Consider the following 16,185-nt stretch of genomic DNA (forward strand, 5'->3'; position numbering starts at 1 on the left):
TTTTTTGTTTTTTTGTTTTTTTTTTTTTTTTTTTTTTTTTTCCCCCCCCCCCCCCCTTAATGCATAGGCAGGTTGCATTAGCTGATCTTATAATCATCAATAAAACAGATTTGGTTTCAGGGGAAGAACTGAATAAAGTCAGAACATCTGTCAGGTATGAAACTTTTGGCATAACTGTAACACCATACTGGCTCAAATGTTATTTTTAATTGTTCCTTCCTTCGTGCTGTTAATACAGAAATTAGATCTCACGATTACATTGACACAAATCATTAGCTCAGAAGGGAAAAGAGACTGCCCCTTTCTAAAGGTGTTTCAATACTTTTAGGTGCTTACACACACAGGTGTTTAGCAGCTTGCCTATCTAGGTAAGATCTGATGTGACTTACTGAGGACAGGCCTTTGTCTTAAGTGTCCATGCTCTTACATTTCTGGGCAGCTGTTCTCATTTTTCAGAATCGCCATAAGGGGGAAAAAAATCTACTAGTAGATATGAGTTCACTAGGAAACGCAAAGAAAGATGTGTGGAGGAAGTCCCAAATAATTGTCATGGGTGCAGAAGAACCTATAGTCTGAATCAAATTAGCGATCAAAGACGTGCCCCATCTTTTTCTGTCAATACCATGACAACCAAAATGAAACATCAAAAATTCTAAATACTTTACAACTTCATTAGTGGTTTGAATTCTAAATGTAAAAATGCTTGGACTCAGCAGGGTGTATCATGAAGAGCCTTCGATAGGAAAACGCTATTCTCACTGGTAGTATTTTGTTGTCAGAACTTCCAGAGTTCCCCAGCCCTTACTTAGGAGATGAAAAAGTCACAAAAACAAAGTCTGTCGGGATGTCTGTTGGTTTATTCAACAAGTTGATAACAGAGTTGGGGTTATTGTTGTGGTGCTGTTTCTCTTGCTGCTTTCCATGGTTAACTTGTTCCAGTGTTTTCATATAACTTCTGACTTTTATGTTTTATTTTAGGTCAATAAATGGACTTGTTAAAATTCTAGAGACACAAAGATCAAGGTATTAAATGGCCACTATTACTAGGTACCAGATCCTGCTTCTTTTGTGACAAATTTAAGTATGCTATTAGATCAGTTTGCGTAAAGGAAAACTATTGAATTAGAAATATTTAACTCAATATTTATTTTATGAATAAGCATCTAGATAAAGGATTTTTTTTAATGAAGTAAAAATGTATTTTTCTTTTTTCTTTGTTACTGTTCACATCTTACACTCTACTGTATAACTATTTAAAAAAAATCACTATTAAGATGTGTCTTAGTTTAGAGAGGTTATCACTAGTGGGTTTTACTGGACTTTGCAATATAACCATAAATATTTTTTATTTACATGAGAAGGGGATTTTACAAAAGCTTGGGCATTTTTTTTTTCCCTCAAAACCTGTATTTTGTTCTAAGTTTAATACGAATATGGCTTTTAATTACTAAAGTTGCCTTTTACTCATGTTGCCATTTATGGAGTAATAGCATTTGGAAAGTTCCTGAAAAATGCTAATACAGATGTAGTTTAATTGGCTTCAGCATATTCCAAAAATGTAGCAGATTTTTAAGGGAGTGTTACAGGCAAAAATTCAAAATTTCTCATAACTTGTTAACCAGATCTTGTAACTAAAGAGCAACTTGCAAGGCCAAGTTGTCTCTGAGCTAATCACTGATCGTATGCACTATAATGTTTTCTTTCTGTTGTGTCAGCTTAAAGATTTTTTTCACTTATGATGGCTGCTGAAAAGAAGTTGTTACTACAAAATACTTTGAAAGCAGTGCAAGGAAGCTTATAAGAAGGAAAAGTAATTACATTGATTTTGCTATTTTTCCTTGAAATTCTGACTCAGATTTCTTCTTTAATAAGGAATTAAATGGATATGGTGTTCTTTGGGTCATTAGGAGAGCAGTGTATCTTTCAGACTGCTAGGACTGATTTGTGTGCTATTACATCAATTATTTGACTATATTGTGATAAATGTTCCTATAATACAGGTTCGTGTTTTAAGCAATTTTTAAAGGGAAAATAGTAGACAATCTTAGTAAGTATACTTGTTTTTTTTAAAGTTATTGTCAAATGGAGTTGGAAAGTGTAGTGAAGAATATTTGCTCTTGTTGGCTGATCAGATAGGACCAGCAAGTGACTGTAGAGTATGTATGCTGTTTGGTTACGCAGGGTTTTGAAGACAGGTGCTTGTCTGACTTCAGTCTGAAGATCAGCTCAGTTTACATTTCCAAAAATGTTAAATCTTGTTAACATTTCTGTTGGCTTTAACTTACTTGAAATTCTGTCTGCAGTCTGATCACTGGAAGTTTTATGCTCTGTTGTTGAGCAGTTGCACTATGAAAAACATTCTCTTTAGTGACTATCCTGTTAGTTTATAAGGATTATTCTCATACTGTTTTCATTACTTTGTTCAAGGAGCAAGGTGAAATGTTTAAGTAGTTTTGACAACTTCACGCTCCTTTCTTGTTAACTTGTAAATTCTGTTGAAGAATGCTTAGAACAAGAATAAACAATATTATAGAAGGGATCATAAATTCAGTTACTGGAAGGTGTTTCACACTCATTCATTTATTGCTCTTCTAGTGATCCTCAGTAAATCATTTCTCTTATGTCAGCATGTGTGTCTATTACATAAAAAGTTATTTTCTTCAATGGATTTATTGTCATTTAGGGACTTAAGTTCAAAACAGCAAGTGTATATAAACTTGTGAGCAATTCTTACAATCAAGCTTTTAATGTTCACCAGCTTTTTGATATGTTAAGTTTTAATGTGTAAATAGTCACTCTAGATTCTGCTGCAAAATTTAGACTTTTGTGAATTTGTCCTATTCTGTAAATTCAGTATTATTAGGTTAGTATTTCATAAAGTTGAATTAGAATAATGTTACTGGAATTTTTCTCTCTCTGTAAATGGAGGTGAGAATGCTCTGATGATTCCAGGTTAAATTTAATCAGGATTTTATTCTGATGGTAAACCTTGGATATTTACTCACAGCTAACTTTACATTATCAAATCTGGCTGTTTTTTATTTTTGAGACCTCTGTATTACTTACAGTTTTCATGACATCTATGCAGTGTGGTATTTCTTCATCTAATATATGTACTTTAAGTGCAGCATGAATGATTGAATGAAAGACAAAAGAAGAACAAATACTGCAAAGGGATGGAGTTGCAGAGATACAATTGTAGCATTTCCCTTTCCTCCTGTTTAGTAAATTTTTGGAAACATGATATTAGTTTTTAAGTTCTGGAATTTATATTATGAAGAATGGGAAATTTTACTTTGCCACAGAATGGGGGAGAAAATCATGAAGGATGATCAGGGCTTAGGAAAACACTTAAATGAAACAGATTTGCAGCTGATTGCTCCAGCTGAAATCAAAGAAGTGGCAGCATGATGATTTTACTGAGAAGAAACAGTGGTTTTGAGAAGGCATATGAAGAGTTCCTTGTTCTTTAGTTGCAAAGCATAGTACAGAAATGGTCAATGAAATGCTTTGGAGGGGGAAAAGAAGCAAACTCTTTATGGATAAAATTAAATCACTCATAACTTGCATATGCATGGGTCTGACTGCCCTAGGAAATTAGTGCAAGTCTGAGGCCAAGATTTTTCTAATATGAGGAAGAAAAAAAAAGTTTCTGTAAACGTTATAATGGTATCCAACATGGCTAACAATTTTGAAGAGGATATTAAACTTCATGCTTTGTGTCTTAAATCAGTATCTTTCCACGTCCATTAGGAAGAGATCCAGTATGTGAAGTGTAGTATCCACATCTGCATCATTCTCTCATGTGTGATGCTAGCCAGCATTAAATTATGGATATTAGATTAAGTGGACCTCAGATTAAGTCCTCAATGGCAGCTATTGTGTTACTGATAAATATTCTTTAGTGAATGACACATACTGTCTCTCCCATGCTTAAACATTCCAAAAGTGAAATAACCACAAAACTAATTTATTAGCATGTTATTTGAGAACACATCTTCTTTAAATAGCACTTTCTTGAGTGTTTCTGTATGATTTTTCAGAACACTGCTGAGAACAAACAACTGGCAGTGAGCTGGCCATAACTTCAGAGAGGGATTATTTACATATTTTACATTATAAACCTTTCATCTTAGAAACTGCTTTGCAAAGCTGCTGTTGGGTGCAGAAGTTTAATAATACTGGCTACACTCCAGAGATGATCTTTTTTCTTTTTTTTTCCAATGTCTTATATGTTCCTTGGTTTTAGCCACATATCATTAATTGCATTTAGAAAGCTATCAGTTGCTATTAGCAGTGAAACCTATAGTCTATATTGCTTTTATAAAAAAAGTTTCTTATACAAGTTTATAGGTAGCTGTTCTCACAAGTAAATATGATCAGTGCTCTCTGTTCCATATTACATTTTTCATTTGTCTGGTTCAGATGTTAGAGCTGAAATTCTTCATAGTAGCACTTACCTCATAGTGTATTTCAGTTTTGTTTGCTAACAGTGTGTCAGTGTAAGCTACGTATATTCCAGTGGTTTGGGTGTCTGTTGGGGGGGGTGGCCTGTATTAAGGGTGCAGAATGATTGCCGGGAAGAACTTCAGGGTTCCTTTTCCCATTTAGGGAAAATCAGGTTTATTTGGGCATCCAGTATGAGGGATTTTATCATCTTACTTGGAAATACTGTGTATTTTACTATATTTTTAAAATTATGTTTCTGTGCTTACATATTACTGTGTAAATAAACACTGCATCTCCTTGTAGGAGACAATACCAACCACCAATATCAAATAAAGCTAAGGATTGATGGCATTAATATGATAGACAGAAAAACAAATATAAGCTTCAGTGAACCATTTTAAAAATAATTATTTAAGTATACACAATATTTAAATAGAGCAAAAATATAAAGCTTGCTTTCTTCCCTCTGTTTAGAGTTGATCTCTCCAATGTCTTGGACCTGCATGCTTTTGACAGCTTATCTGGAATAAGGTATGGTGATAATTTCACTGTCTTTTATTAGAAATAATGTTCATTGTATAAATACATGCCTGAAATAGGCACACTGAAATCCTGGCTCAAATTTGCATCTGAGTTTCTGTTAGAAATCCTAGTTCAGTCACTTCTTTAAAGTTCTCACTTCATAAGTGGTAGTCTGAGACTGAGGATTTTTTCCACTTGAAATACGTGCAACAAAAGCTTTTTGAACTTGTAAAGTTAAATGAGCCAGAGTGCGCATGGTTGGTTGGTGCTTTTCCCCAAAATACAAGTTTTGCTTTAATACTAGTGGTATAGTAGATTTGTACACTCTTTTTCTGGTTCTTTTAAAGGGTTTCAAAATTTTTCTCACTTCACATCATGATGAACTGGAGGCTTCCTTAGTTTTCACAGAAGACAATGAGGGGCTGAGGTTCCACAACAAACAAAGCCACTACAAATCCTGATTACTGTGTCCCACATTCTTGGTTTTTTAATGCCAAATGTGTGCTTCAGCATGCTAGGTGGGTGGAACAGTAAAATTGGAGGTGAGGGGAGAAGGACTTCTGTTCGCTTTGTGTGCTGAAGTTCAACAAAGAGAGAGCAAGGAGTACTGGAGCAATAATAAAGGAAGGGAGGGAATATGCAACTAGGGGCAGTATCAGCTTCATTTTTCTTCCTGCACACACGCTGTTCACTTCAGGTAGAGGAACGTAGCCACTTAGTTATTCATAGAAAGGAGAAATTGTGGAAGATGCAAGCTAGTAACCTCTAGTAGGTGAGATGTGCTCATGAGATTTCCCAGTGAACTGGTGCAGTACTATCCAAAGGATAGCCTGCTTTTCCTGACTCTCTGCTGCCCTTTGTTTTTGCTGGCACTGGCTTTTGTCTGATCTGTGAAAAGTAGTGTTTGTTTCTTTTGTGCTCCTTGAATGTACCAGTCAGATCTGTACCAATGGTAGCGTCAGGGAGGTATCAGAATAGGCATCCAAAACAAAGTTAAGGGAGGAGGAAGGCCAATATATCCTTTATGGGCAATAGGTAACTATTACATTGTAAACCACGTCATAAACCCATGTCCTGTGTTCTTATGATGGATCAGCTAGCTAAACTGACTCATCCTGGAGGCACAGGATAGAGGGAAAGCAGGATATGTGAACCAGAAAAGGGTCGTTATTGATAGTGGCAGTTCACAGTTAGATCTGATTAGCTGTAATATTAGGTGGCATTATGCTAGGTTTACTAGGATGGGCTGTGCTCTACAAATCTGAGAAAGTTCTTAAGGAGCTGATGGAAAAAAAAAATCTTTCTTGCTTTACTCAGTCTAGTCTTCTTGCTTATCTCACTCATAGTTCCTTTAGAAGTTCTCAGTATTTGGTATTAAAACAGAGGAAACACTCTAAAATTGCAGCATTTGAAGACAAATTCTAAAAGCACCAAGAAGGTTGTAGACTGCTTAAGCGAAGTTCCATTTCTTTTGTTTTTATTGGAGCTCTGTACAGCGGAATTGCTTACCCTGCTATCAGTTCATAGATACAGAAATCCCTGCATAAAATATTAGTGGTGGCTTCTGCCCTATCATGTGTAGCAGAAAAACTCTTTGTATCCAGCACCATTTGAGCACAAATACACGCCAGCACACTAAGAAAATTGTTCTTTTAACTGCATACTACAGTAAGGATTTCTGCCAGAATAGCAGACAGATAAAATATCTGATCGGAATGACTGCACTGGTAGAACCTTGTAGTCTATATATGCCCTGAAGTGACAGGGAACACATCGAGAGTTCTGGATTCTGTGGTATGCAGTCTGAGAAGACAACAAAGCAAAGATGTGAGGAGTGTGAAATATTACTTCAGTAGCAGTCAGTACCTTTTTCCCCACCATTAAAGGCTTCTTAAAATTTAGTTGTCAAAGTAGGAGGAGAGATTTTTATGGGCAATCTTCTCTGAAGTAGCAGGGAGCTGTCATCATAGTGACTTTTGCCATGGTATTCTTTTTTCTGCATGTTGGACATAAGACAGAATGTTCTCTGGTACAGAAACAGTATTTGAAGAAATCTTGCACTGTCCTGATTAAAGACAGATGTGGGTGTGTAATCTAAAGTTGCAGTAAAATTTTATGTTGTAATACAAAATGGTACAGCAAGTCCCTGAATCTTAGTTTAGGAAACAAGTCCCCAGGTTCCTCTATGAAGTAGAGAGGACCAGTTCTAAATTAGCAGGCATACTGCACAGTAGGAATGAGCTGTACAGCAGAGTTGAAATGGAAGCTCGTATATAGTATTTCACTTGGTGTTACACATTTCATTCTCACAAGCAACGGCTTTGTACATTTTTTTTTCTTCTTGCTTTTCAAATAATTCTTCTAAATTTTTTTAAAAAATCAACCTCTAACAAATTGACAAATTCTAGTGATTATTTTTCCCTTCTGGCTTTAATGATATAGTTTGCCTCTTGTTCCTACATAAAGAAATATCAAGGGCATTGTACTTCTTGAAGTATAAATATTTAAAATTCCAAAAATAATTCCAAATCATTACTATAGTCTAATTGTGTTTATATTTAAAAAACCCCTGACATTCTAACACAAAGCATTAACTAGATCAAACCAATGTAATTAAACTTCTCTATTTTGAGATTAAAATTGAACTAACAGTTGAAGCTTATTCTAAGTATATAGTCTATCTTTGATATTTTAGTTTTGCTCTGCAATACTGAAGAGTTCGTTTAAATTTTGAAATAATGACATTTTTTCCATCGTACTCAAATGTGGCATTTAACTTTACTTATTTTTAGTTTGCAGAAAAAGCTTGAGCATGTAAAGACAACACATGCACATCTAGATAAGGTAATTACCAAAAATATTCCTTCAATCTTTTTGTAACAACAAGGTTGTTCAGGGTAATTGCAGTCGTTGCATATTAATCGTGTTACCTTTTCAGAAGGTTTCAGTTAGGGAGTAATAAGTTTTAAGATCTTTGGAAGATTACATAGAATACATATAGGAATGTGCATCATTGTAGATAGATTGTAGGTAGATTTACTTTCAAAAATAGCTTATAGGCTTCCACTGCTCCAGACAGTCACATCATTCATTGATTCACATGGAGAGTGTTACTGAAACAGACAAACAGTACTAGACTTTTTAATATTTGCAGCATCAAGTCCTAAATATGTAGCCAGTCTTTACCCTGTAGGTTTTCTGTCCAAATGTTGTCTGTGTATGTAGATATCAGGGAGATGTTATTTGTGACTTTGCATTCTTTAAAGCTGTAATAAAACTTCACTGAGTTTGTGTATATTTCTGTTCTATGAGTGCTTCCCATTGTTTTCACAAGAAATAGTAACAATTTAACTTGTAACAGTGAAGTATGAATGTTATTTTTAGTATGTCAAATTAAACTCTAGAACATATTTCCCCCCACACCTCAGTACTGAACCCAATATGTGTTTATATTGGGGCAGAATCTTTTCTCTCCCTGTGTGTTACTGCAAATAGCATTTCTGCCTTTGTGGCATTTATTTGAGCAAATACAGTATTTTTTGTGATCAGCATGTCTAATTTCAAAGATGAATTTAAGGAAAAAAGGTCTTGTCCATCATCGCTACAGAATATAAACAGTTCTATGCTAATTGCTACTTTTATGCACCTGTCTTATCCATGATGTGTGGGTTTTACTGGAAAAGCTTCCTTTTAATTTTCTTTTTCTTTTTTTTTTTTCTTTCTTTGCTTTCCAAATATTATGATCACAGTATCTTTTTCTGCTTAGACCCTTCTCAAAAGCAGAACAGTCCTAAGTCAGGGAATTACTGAATTTATAGCCAGGCAACAAAAACTAATTACTGATTTGAGTTCTGAAAAAAAGAATTGCAAAACAATTACACAAACGCTTACCCGAACACTTCTCTCTCCCCAACTTCCCCTATTTTTTTTCAGTGCGTTACACTTAGTCCATCGAAGTTCTCCCAGCAAGGCCACATGTGGCATAGAAAGTTGGGGTGTTTGTGTAATAATTTTCATTCCTCATCACTGCTCTGTTCCTTAGGGTTCCTGGCCTGTGGTTCATGCAGGACCCTTAGTACCTGTGGAGTGCCCCTGCTCTGTGGGTAAACAACAAGCTGCCGTCTCTCAGGAGTCTGTGTACCCATTTTAGCATGGCATGGCATGCCTCCTCTGAAGAGTCTTCAGTCCCAAGTCACTGGAGGTGTCTTGTCTCTCTAACAGGGTGCCATGTGTGAAGATGTGTGGCATGTTTGGGTTTTTTTACTGTTGCATGGTTTCAGAGCTGACTGGAATAGGTTGTGAGACACACGAGGCAGCTGATGGTCTTCTCCCACACCCCTTGTCACTGCAGCCCCCTGCTACATAAGCCTTGTAAGCTTACATATACTTAGAGCTGTATAAATGTATATCTGTTATAGACTCCACCCTTTATATCATCAGAAACTGAATGTATACCTACTACATATTCTACTCCTTGCCACTGAGAGTTAAACTGTAGGGGTTAATGTTGTAGCAGTCAGAATATACATGTTAAAAGTTGTTGTATTTAACCTGTATCTCCTGCCAAGCAGATGATGGAGGTTAGTATCGTAAGGGTTTGAATTTGCATATTTCCATTGTAGACTCCACCCTTTGGTGTAGACTAGTAAGGTTAGCATTGCATACTACAAAGTTCAGGTCTTGTTCCTGCAAAACAGCAAACCAAGACACTTGGCTGTTTAATTTACTCATCATGTCTTAGTATACAAGCAAATATTCAAGCAAATAAACAATACAACCACAGTGTAACATCACTATTGAATATCCACTTGGTTTCTGAGTCCAGCAGCTGTAGTTTCATTCAGAACCAAGATGTGTGGTGACCAGTGTTGATCTGATATAACATGGGCACTTCCCCAGTTGGGATGTAAGATGATCCATCAGCTGACTTAGATTTCTGAGAGCTTGCTACACATCCTGTGACCGTATTAACTGAGCTCTGACATTTCTCCTGAGCTTGTTACTCCTTAGATCCCAGGTGCAGATCTTCAAAGCACTTCTTTTCCCCTTTCCAAGTCCCAGTTTATAGGGTGGAAGCACAGAGATTTTTTTATACCCTCCTGACACTTTCACAGCTACAATTTTGTCATGCATTGCCATGAGGCTGATGTCACACCTGCCTCTGGCATGTTCCCTCCAGTATGATATTTTAGGTAACTCCTTGATCAATGGGATGTCCCACCAGGTTATCAGGTGATACCAGAGGGGCAACAGTGATGGTGCCTAGCTGTCAGAGCTTTTGGTCTGTGGCCTCAGCCTTTTTGGGGTCCCTTACTCCTTGCCTGTAAAAACATCAGGAGTCAAAGTGACCGCAGTTGATTGCCCCTTCTTCCCAGTCCTCCACAGGGGTCTTGCTTGTGGGATCGGAAGGATTGATCTCAGCATACTGTGCCATCACTAAATCCCAGAGTTTCCTACTTTTGCAAGTGCCCTCCTCTAGCTTCCCAGCACCACCACAGCCACTGCAGAAGCAGCTTTTGGGGACGGCAGCTGTAGGTTTCCTGCACTGGTTTAATTACTTCGAGTAAAAGGTTGCAGAGTGGTTGCACTCTGGGGAGCTGTTTTGCATTTCTGGAGTACTGTAACATGGGCTGCCTGATAGGCCTCTCTTAGTTTTAAACTGGCTTACAGTTTCCATAGTAGATTGGGTGGCTTGTGTGGCGGGTTGACCCTGGCTGGACACCAGGTGCCTACCAAAGCCATTCTATCACTCCCCCGTCCTCAGCGGGCAACGGAGAGAAAGTATAACAAAGGGCTCGTGGGTCGAGATAAGGACAGGAGAGATCACTCACCAATTACCGTCATGGGCAAAACAGACTCAACTTGGGGAAAATTAACTCAATTTATTACCAGTCAACCGGTGTAGTGTAATGAGAAATAAAACCAAATCTCAGAACACCTTCCCTCCACCCCTGCCTTCTTCCCGGCCACAACTTCACTCCCGGATTCTCTACCTACCCTCACCCCAGCGGCGCAGGGGGATGGGTAATGGGGTTTACAGTCAGTTCATCACATGTTATTTCTGCCGCTTCATCCTCTTCAGGGACAGGACTCATCACACTCTTCCCCTGCTCCAGTGTGGGGTCCCTCCCACAGGAGACAGTCCTCCATGAACTTCTCCAGTGTGGGTCCTTGCCACGGGCTGCAGTTCTTCACAGACTGCTCCAGTATGGATCCCTTCGACCGCATGCAGTCCTTCAGGAGCACACTGCTCCAGTGTGGGTCCCCCATGGGGTCACAAGTCCTGCCAGAAAACCCGCTCCAACGTGGGCTCCTCTCTCCACAGATCCGCAGGTCCTGCCAGGAACCTGCTCCAGCACGGGGTTCCCATGGGGTCACAGCCTCCTTCGGGCACCCACCTGCTCTGGTGTGGGGTCCTCCATGCGCTGCAGGTGGATATCTGCTCCACCATGGACCTCCATGGACTGCAGGGGGACAGCCTGCCTCACCAGGGTCTTCACCACGGGCTGCAGGGGAATCTTTGCTCCGGCGCCTGGAGCACCTCCTCCCCCTCCTTCTTCACTGACCTGGGTGTCTGCAGGGTTGTTTCTCTTGCATGTTCTCACTCCTCTCTCCATCTGCCATTTCTGTCTGCCCCAGCAACTTTTTTTTCTTCTTAAAACACGTTATCACAGAGGCGCTACCACTATTGCTGATTGGCTCGGCCTTGGCCAGCAGCAGGTCCATCTTAGAGCTGGCTTGTATTGGCTCTGTTGGGCACAGGGGAAGCTTCCAGCAGCTTCTCACAGAAGCCACCTCTGTAATCCCCTGTCACTACCAAAACCTTGCCGCACAAAGCCAATACAGCTTGTCACATAGCTTTCCGTTTGGCCAGTTCGGTGTTAACCAGCTGCGAAGTTTTGATCCACGTTTTGTCATTCTTGCTGAACGCTTGCTAGTGCATCTTTTAGCAGACCATTAGTCTAACAGTGACTGTCAGTCTGATGGTGATGAATTTTAAGCAGTCCTGATCTTTCTGAGGCTTCAGTTGAAGCATGTGATAAAGCGGCATACCCCTACAGCAAAGCAGCACACCTCCCACTGTTTTACAGGTGGTAGTTGTATCCCTTTTGCAACTCTGGGCTAATTTCCTTGTATGCTGCCCTAGGGGACTGTTAAGGCTCCATACCACAGGCACATGGGCTTGAAGCTGGCACCATCCTGTGTCTTTGCAGTCATCTTCCTGTCCCACTAGGGCTTTCACAGATCCCTACCTTTTCCAACAGTTTATACATTGTCTGCACACATCCCCAAACATGTAGTGGGTACACCACTGACACCAGAATATACAATCACAGATTCCCAGTACGAGAACCATGTCTCCTTCTGGATTCCTCAAGTCATTGCAGTAATGTACTCCCCTCTTATGAGTCCTCATGAAAGTACAGCATCCATCTCTGGGGCCTCCAGCACAAAAAAGACAGGGACCTGTTGGAGTGGGTCCAGAGGAGGGCCACAAAATGATAAAGAGGGACAGAACACCTCACCTATGAGGACATGCTGAGAGAGTTGGGGTTGTTCTGGAATCTGGAGAAGTGAAGACTGAGGACACTTTATTGCAGCCTTTGAGAACTTAAAAGGCGCTTATAAGAAAGAGAGACTTTTTACCAGGGCCTGTAGTTTTGTGTAGTAGCTTTCTGCTCCTTTTTGCTTCTTAGTGGTTTTGTCACTGCTGTGTTCCTTGGTGTTCCTGCTCCATGGGTCACCCGTGAGCCCCAGTCCATATACAAGTACCCTGCTCTGTGGATGAATTGTGGGTCCCAGTCCTCTCTGGGGTATCTCCAACTGGCTGCGGTTCACCCATGGGCAGCAGTCCCCTTGGACTGCAAAAAAAGAAGAACCTGTGTTGTTATATAGTAGCTTAGGATAGTGTGTTTTCCTTCTAGAAAGTTGCTGTGATGAAATTTAATTTTCAGGTTAAAATATGATGCATACAATGCCTGTATTTTTCTTTTTGAACTGCAAATATTGACTGTGAAGTTGCTAGTCTTGAAAACAGTAAAAGGCAATTATAATGTCTTCTGGAACTAAAGATTAAGTAGAAAATCAGTTTCATGCTTAACTGTAGTTGTGATCAGAATCTTAAGTTTGTAGTTTTTTGTTTAATTAAAATTTGTGTTCATCTTAAATATGTTCAGGTATAGTAATAAAAGTCTGAACAGATCCCTAAAGTAGGAAAAAAGTTAAGTAGAAGCCTTCCTGAATGTTATGAGAGTTACAGCATGCTTGCATTAAGGAAATTATTGTTCCTTTTGTAGCTGTTCGACCAGCAGGAAACAGTGAGATTTCATTGTTACTATCCTTGTTTAATTCAACACCCACATTAAGATGGTTGTTGAGACAGATGAGGCATAAATGAGAGCAGAACACCTCTCGCAGTAGGCTGCAAGTCCTTGTTGGATGATAAAGTGTACTTATTACCTTCATGTGGAAGATAAACAAAAGCAATACTGTGCTATGCGTGGAGCACAGTGAACTGTTGTCTGTTTTGTTTGGAAGCTGCTCAAAGTGGTCTCTCTTAGTTGTTCTGGTGAGTTTACTTGGTCATTAGATAAGCATTTAGATTTGCTACTTGTTGCCTTTTTCCCCCTTAAGTTAGACTAGTCATCTGAAAGCAGTAATCATTTGAAAGAATTATAGGTTGTAAAAAAAGTCATTCTCTGTTCTTCTATGCCATTGAGAGGTTATGGTGACAAAAATAAGCTTAAGACATCATTTCCTTTATTTTTTAATAAATTGTTAATATTAAACTGCACATTTATTTTCACCTTCTGCCTTGATAATAATTGGTTCTGCAGTAAGCCAGTGGTTGCTTTGGAATGAAACATCACTTTGGGCATCTTTATTTTTTGAATCTATTCCTACATAGTCTGTCTATAAAAAGCTTTTTGTAACAGACAAGTACGGATAGGTGAAAAATGTGTTGATTAATTTTTGTCTGATAGAGTTGTGATGAAGATCAGAAATTGTGGCAAAGATCAGTATGGCAAGAAAATAGCATTCTTAAACGTATTTGAAAGATTGAGTTTACTAGCCTATAAGAATTGAAATTCTTAGGCTTTCTTTGAGAACAAGCATCAGCTACAGCAAAGAATTACATGGTAGAAGCTGATGGCATGAAACTATCCAAAGTATTGTGTATGCCCCTTATGTGCACATCCAAACAGAACCAAAAAGTATAGCATAATGTAGCAAATTAGAGCAGAACAGAAATGGAGAATTTTTTTTTTTTAATTTGACATGGGTATGTAATTGCTTTTTTATGAGGTCGAGTTATAAGCAACACTTTTTGAAATTAATGTAATGAAATGTTTACTCAGTTTGGTAACAATATGTGAGTCTTTCCATTTGCAGGGCATAATTACAGTAACATTTGAAGTTCCAGGAAATATAAAAGAAGAAAACTTAAATCTCTTTATTCAGGTATGTAGTACACCACTGTCAACTGAAAAGTCATTGTGGCTTTTCATAGAAAACCATCACATGCCATTCTGTTTATGAAAACTTTTCCTTTTTATAGAATCTTCTGTGGGAGAAGAATGTGAAAGATAAGACTGGGCACACCATGGACATCATAAGACTGAAGGTTAGTCAGAAATGACCAACTTCTTTGTTTCATGCTTTTCCTCTTTTACACCTAAAAAACTGCCGTGTGCTGTCAGTTACAGACCTATCAAAGGCGCTACTGGATCACTGTAGCAGAGCAGACAAAATGGAGAATAGCAATTTGTCATTGTTCTGCATAGAGACAGTTTGTTATCTGCTGGCTGGTGGAACAACTCAAAAGGAGATAGCTGACAAAGAAGCAAACAGTCCTAAACATCAGTGGAAGAATTAATAATCAGGACATAGTTAAATCACTTTTTAATTTTTCACCTCCATTGCTTTGAAAAGTTCCATCCATCTCACATGAATGTCTCCTTACCTAGGGATTGGATACTATAGATTGCTATCCATAATTATAATTGTTGGCATAATATGCAGAAGTTGAATTTGGCATAACATAACAGTGCAATACGTGTTGTGGTCTACACTTAAAACTTTTTATGGTATTACCAGATGGTAGTTTTAAAGATGCAGCCCATAAATACTCATCTTCATGGGCACTTCATATGTTTTTCAGTTGCATGGGTTTGAGAGGAGTATATATGACAATTTAGGATATATTTTCATTTTTCTTATACAAAGCAGCCAAGTAAAAATTAAAAAATGAGAATCAAGTCTGTCATTTGGTAGGCTGTAAGAAATACAAGAAAATACGCTCTGGTTTGTTTTCTGAGAACACTTGTGCGTCATGGATAGCGACATAATTATTTTCATTTCATTGGAAGAAAGGCAGTATTCTTGCTCTTCCAGCTACAAAATGAGAATATGCTTGTCTTCCCCTTCCTGACAAATAGAAGAAAATAGCCACTGATGCATCTTAAGCTGTCTGAAAACAGTACTGCTATGCACAAGTACATTTTTGTATGGAGCATTGGAATCAAAGTAATTCTTCAGGTGATCTGAGGCCTGTGATAAGCTGTGTGCTGGCGCTCAGTCACAGACAAATGCACCAAAGCAAATGAAGCCCAAGTAATAATATAATGGGTTCCAAAGTCTGTCACTTCTGTACTTGTATCTTACCTGCTCTCATAATCCTTTTGGCAGTAATAGTCATAGAATGCCTACTAGTATGTCAAATGCATGAAATAATTTTAACTCTCTCTCTTTTTTTTTTTTCTTTAGGGAAGTATAAGACATGTTTTACAGAATGTGTTTCACTAAAATATTTTATAAAGTTTTACATGAAGTGATGAAAACTTTTTTAATAAAACTTTTTTAATACAACTTTTGGTAGTGGGTTAATGGGCTCACTCTGACATTAATCCCTTCTAATTCTGTTGCTAGTCATTTCACTTCACAAATGTTTGTTCTTTCTCCAATATTCAAAGATTCTGTTTCAGAATAGTGAATAAGCTGAGCATGAGAACTTAATCAGAATAATCTGAAATCAAATGTTTTTGCTCATTTTACACCATTTTGCTGGCAGTCAATCTTTCATGGACTCAGGCATGATACACCATATATATTCAAAGTGGCATAGTTCCTGGTGACATTTTATTGTTGCTTGAACACACTAGATACTGAACAAATGAGGAACAGAAGGCAGGGTATGGTAAAGTGTAACTATTA

The 16,185-nt window shown here is 38.2% G+C and overlaps 1 protein-coding gene across 6 annotated transcripts in view; it reads left to right on the forward strand.

Annotated features, from left to right (window-relative positions):
* The window catches only part of LOC104841251 (COBW domain-containing protein 1-like), a 30,009-nt gene that overhangs the window by 12,353 nt on the left and 1,471 nt on the right, over positions 1-16,185 (forward strand). For 5 of the 6 annotated variants that reach the window (XM_010582780.1, XM_010582782.1, XM_010582781.1 and 2 more), the window contains 6 exons: positions 68-154; positions 979-1,023; positions 4,924-4,980; positions 7,764-7,815; positions 14,365-14,433; positions 14,531-14,596. In XM_010582780.1, the coding sequence (XP_010581082.1) occupies positions 68-154; positions 979-1,023; positions 4,924-4,980; positions 7,764-7,815; positions 14,365-14,433; positions 14,531-14,596 (376 nt within the window). Of the gene's footprint in view, positions 1-67; positions 155-978; positions 1,024-4,923; positions 4,981-7,763; positions 7,816-13,268; positions 13,426-14,364; positions 14,434-14,530; positions 14,597-16,185 lie in introns of those variants that run through there. The other variant, XM_010582785.1, reaches the window with a different exon arrangement.

The sequence above is a fragment of the Haliaeetus leucocephalus genome, unplaced genomic scaffold (genome assembly GCF_000737465.1).
Source record: "Haliaeetus leucocephalus isolate CR32 unplaced genomic scaffold, Haliaeetus_leucocephalus-4.0 Scaffold849, whole genome shotgun sequence".
In the NCBI taxonomy this organism is placed as follows: Eukaryota; Metazoa; Chordata; class Aves; order Accipitriformes; family Accipitridae; genus Haliaeetus; species Haliaeetus leucocephalus.